The 2,895-nt window shown below is 39.0% G+C and overlaps 1 protein-coding gene across 1 annotated transcript; it reads left to right on the top strand.

The window, feature by feature from the left end:
- The first annotated feature begins 1,259 nt into the window (after positions 1-1,259).
- LOC133798201 (wound-induced protein 1) lies at positions 1,260-2,293 on the top strand. The gene has a single exon (XM_062236416.1). The coding sequence runs from the start codon at positions 1,534-1,536 to the stop codon at positions 1,903-1,905; it is 372 nt and encodes a 123-aa protein (XP_062092400.1). The 5' UTR covers positions 1,260-1,533; the 3' UTR covers positions 1,906-2,293.
- Positions 2,294-2,895: the final 602 nt, after the last annotated feature.

Here is a 2,895-nt window from a genome sequence, read left to right as displayed (position 1 = left end):
TTTATTCAATTTTTTTTCAAAGGTAAGGGGAGCCCCAAGCTGCATGTAGTTCTGCTACTACTGCATAGCATTGTTTATGCTGAGATTTAGTATTCGGTTTTACTTATAAGCAATTCATACTTTACTGTGAATAATTTGTTTTTAAACTATTAACGTATACATCTAATAAACAAGTCCATTTAACTTCCCAACACCGCTAAATCAGTCGATCTCCACTCTAAAATTCATATTTTACTAACCATAATGAATGTGGTAGTTAGTTTAATTATGGAGATATAATATATATTTATATAGTTGATCTTCTTTTATCGCCGAAAGCTACCATTTGTTTTTTCTTCCCAAGTTTGCCTTTTCCTTTTGTTTATTTTAATAAAATTACAAATGGAATGTAAGTGTACATTAGGGATGTGGACTTAGCATTAGGGATGCACTAATAAATAGTTATGCAAAAAAACATAATTAATGATGTAGCTAAAAATTCTGATTACGAAAGGGAGTGAAGATCCTGATAAAAAGAAGTCATCATTAGGCTACTTCTTAATAGTTTATACGTTAGTTTGTTTCAACTATATTAAAAACTTTATAAATTCGTATCATTACGGTGAGAAGACACTAAATTTCATCAATTTTTTCTCTTTCAAAATTATATATTACATGTATAAACATATAAATTGATGCTAAATTCCTAGTGATGAATCAAAATTACTGAGATCCACTATAAAAATATAATAATAATAATAGAACAAAAAAATAAAAGGATATATTTGTAATTGGACAATTCATAAGATATAAAAAATGAAAAGTCACATAATAATTTATGTTATGACATCAAACTCAATTAGTTTGAATTATTTTATTTTATTTTTCATATAGGGCTGTGCCGCTACTAATCCCAAAAGTAAAAGCAGATAGCGTAATAAGAAGAAGCAAAACTTGTTGGCCTCGAAAGTTGGGGTCAACTCAATTCATGTGGCCCGCTTTGACCATTCCTCCCGCGAATTCACCCGCGTGCCGTCCTCACTCCTAGCGATACGCGCGTAAACAAACTAATCACTATTTCGATTCTATTCCATACCATTTGCCCCACCAATAAAATTTCACCACGTCACCTTTCTACCCTGAGTATTTCCTAATTGACAATAAAGGCCTCAAAATGCCACGTGGCATTAAAAGAAGATGTGATAAAAGTGAGCAGATATGTGGAATAACAATGCTCCCCACCTCATCCGCTTCTATAAAAGACGACCCGTCTCTTCCTCAAAATCTTACCAGTTCCTCCTGGCTTATTCCCTCATATTCTCTCTCTCTCCCTCTTAACCAACACATTTTCTCTCATTTTTTCTTTTCGAAGCTTTCGTTTAGCAAGAACTGGCTAACTCTCAGGAAATTCTGGAGGAGAGTGGTTCTAGTAATCAAAGGGTGGTTCGCGCCCTGTATGAAGCCTTGAGCTCCCGAGACGTGGACAAGGTTCACCGCCTGCTCTCGCCGGATCTAGATTGGTGGTTCCATGGTCCGCCGTCACACCAGTTCTTGATGCGATTGCTCACCGGTGTTTCATCACCAGACGACGTCGATTTCCAATTTCAGCCCCAATCCTTCGCCTCATTCGGACCCACCGTCCTTGTCGAAGGCTGCGATTCCGATCTGTCCATAGCTTGGGTTCACGCCTGGACCGTGACGGATGGGATAATTACCCAGGTTAGGGAGTACTTCAACACTTCCCTCACCGTCACCCGCCTCGGCGATTCTTCCTCCTCTTACGGCCAATACTCACCGTTGGGATTCGCTTCGTCGTCTTCCTCATCCACGGCCGAGATTGCGTCTTACCACTGCCCCTCCGTCTGGGAGAGTAGCCTCTCCAACCGGGTCGGGAAGTCGGTGCCGGGTCTTGTCCTGGCGATTTGAGAGCCCGAAAATCAAAATCTCTCTGATCTAGTGCACCCGTGCCTATTGTAATATACTACAGTAAATAAAATAGGGTGCTTACGTGGCTGGCCCTGGTTGGGCGTGAGCTTATGGTCTGAGATTTGAATTGTGGAGTGAGTCGGAGTCAGGGAGATGTAGGTCCCAGTAGCGTCTGTCTTGCTTTTCTGGTGACTTGGTAGTTTTACTTTTAGTTGGACCGTTTCGTTTTGTCTTGGAGTATCAACTTTCTTATTGTCGTGTTTTTATATAGTGTGTGCTGGTGTCGGGTTCAAACCATGGGGATGATGAGATTCTATTGTTCTTTTCCCGAAGCGTCTGTAATGTGTTGCTCTGCTTTTCTAATAAAGATGCGTTTTGATAATGTTAATGTTGATTTTTCTAACACTACAGATTTTTCCTTTCCTAAGCTGTGTGAAAGCAGCTAAAATGGACATGAAATCATGAAATTGATTTCTCTTAACTCGTGACTTTCATGAATCTCTCTACATTTATTTGATCCGAGAATTTTAGCTAAAGATGATACCTAAGATATGCCGTTCTATTACGCTTCCTCTTAATCAATGATGATTTGGATATGGATATGGATCAGCCAATAGGGAATAGATGAAGTAAACTGCTTACCAACTTAAAAAGAAAAAGAGAAAAACTTTTTTTTGTATCAATATGGTCCTTAAAGTTAAATTGTCCAAGGAAAGGGGGAAACGGTCGTCATCACTCGTGAAAATGTTGCCAGTCTATAAGTAGAAATATAAGCTCAAATAACAAAGGTGAGAAACCACGGTCATGAGTCGTGACGTTGCTGCTTGGGCAAGGGGGCAAGTAAGTCTCAAAACAGGGGTATTTTAGGCTTTTAGGAGGTGACCCCATCTATTTATGCTCTTTCCTGTTTTGCAATTTTTTTTTTAAAACAAAAACAATTGTTCCGAGGGATTGCCGTGATTAAAACATTTGGAAACGACAGGATCTCCA

The sequence above is a fragment of the Humulus lupulus genome, chromosome 8, assembly GCF_963169125.1.
Source record: "Humulus lupulus chromosome 8, drHumLupu1.1, whole genome shotgun sequence".
In the NCBI taxonomy this organism is placed as follows: domain Eukaryota; kingdom Viridiplantae; phylum Streptophyta; class Magnoliopsida; order Rosales; family Cannabaceae; genus Humulus; species Humulus lupulus.
Note: the sequence above shows the minus strand (reverse complement) of the source record. Positions and strands in the feature narration are given on the sequence as shown.

Excerpts from the sequence above, each read along its gene's own strand:
- LOC133798201 (XM_062236416.1), top strand. The coding sequence starts at position 1,534 with ATGCGATTGCTCACCGGTGTTTCATCACCAGACGACGTCGATTTCCAA.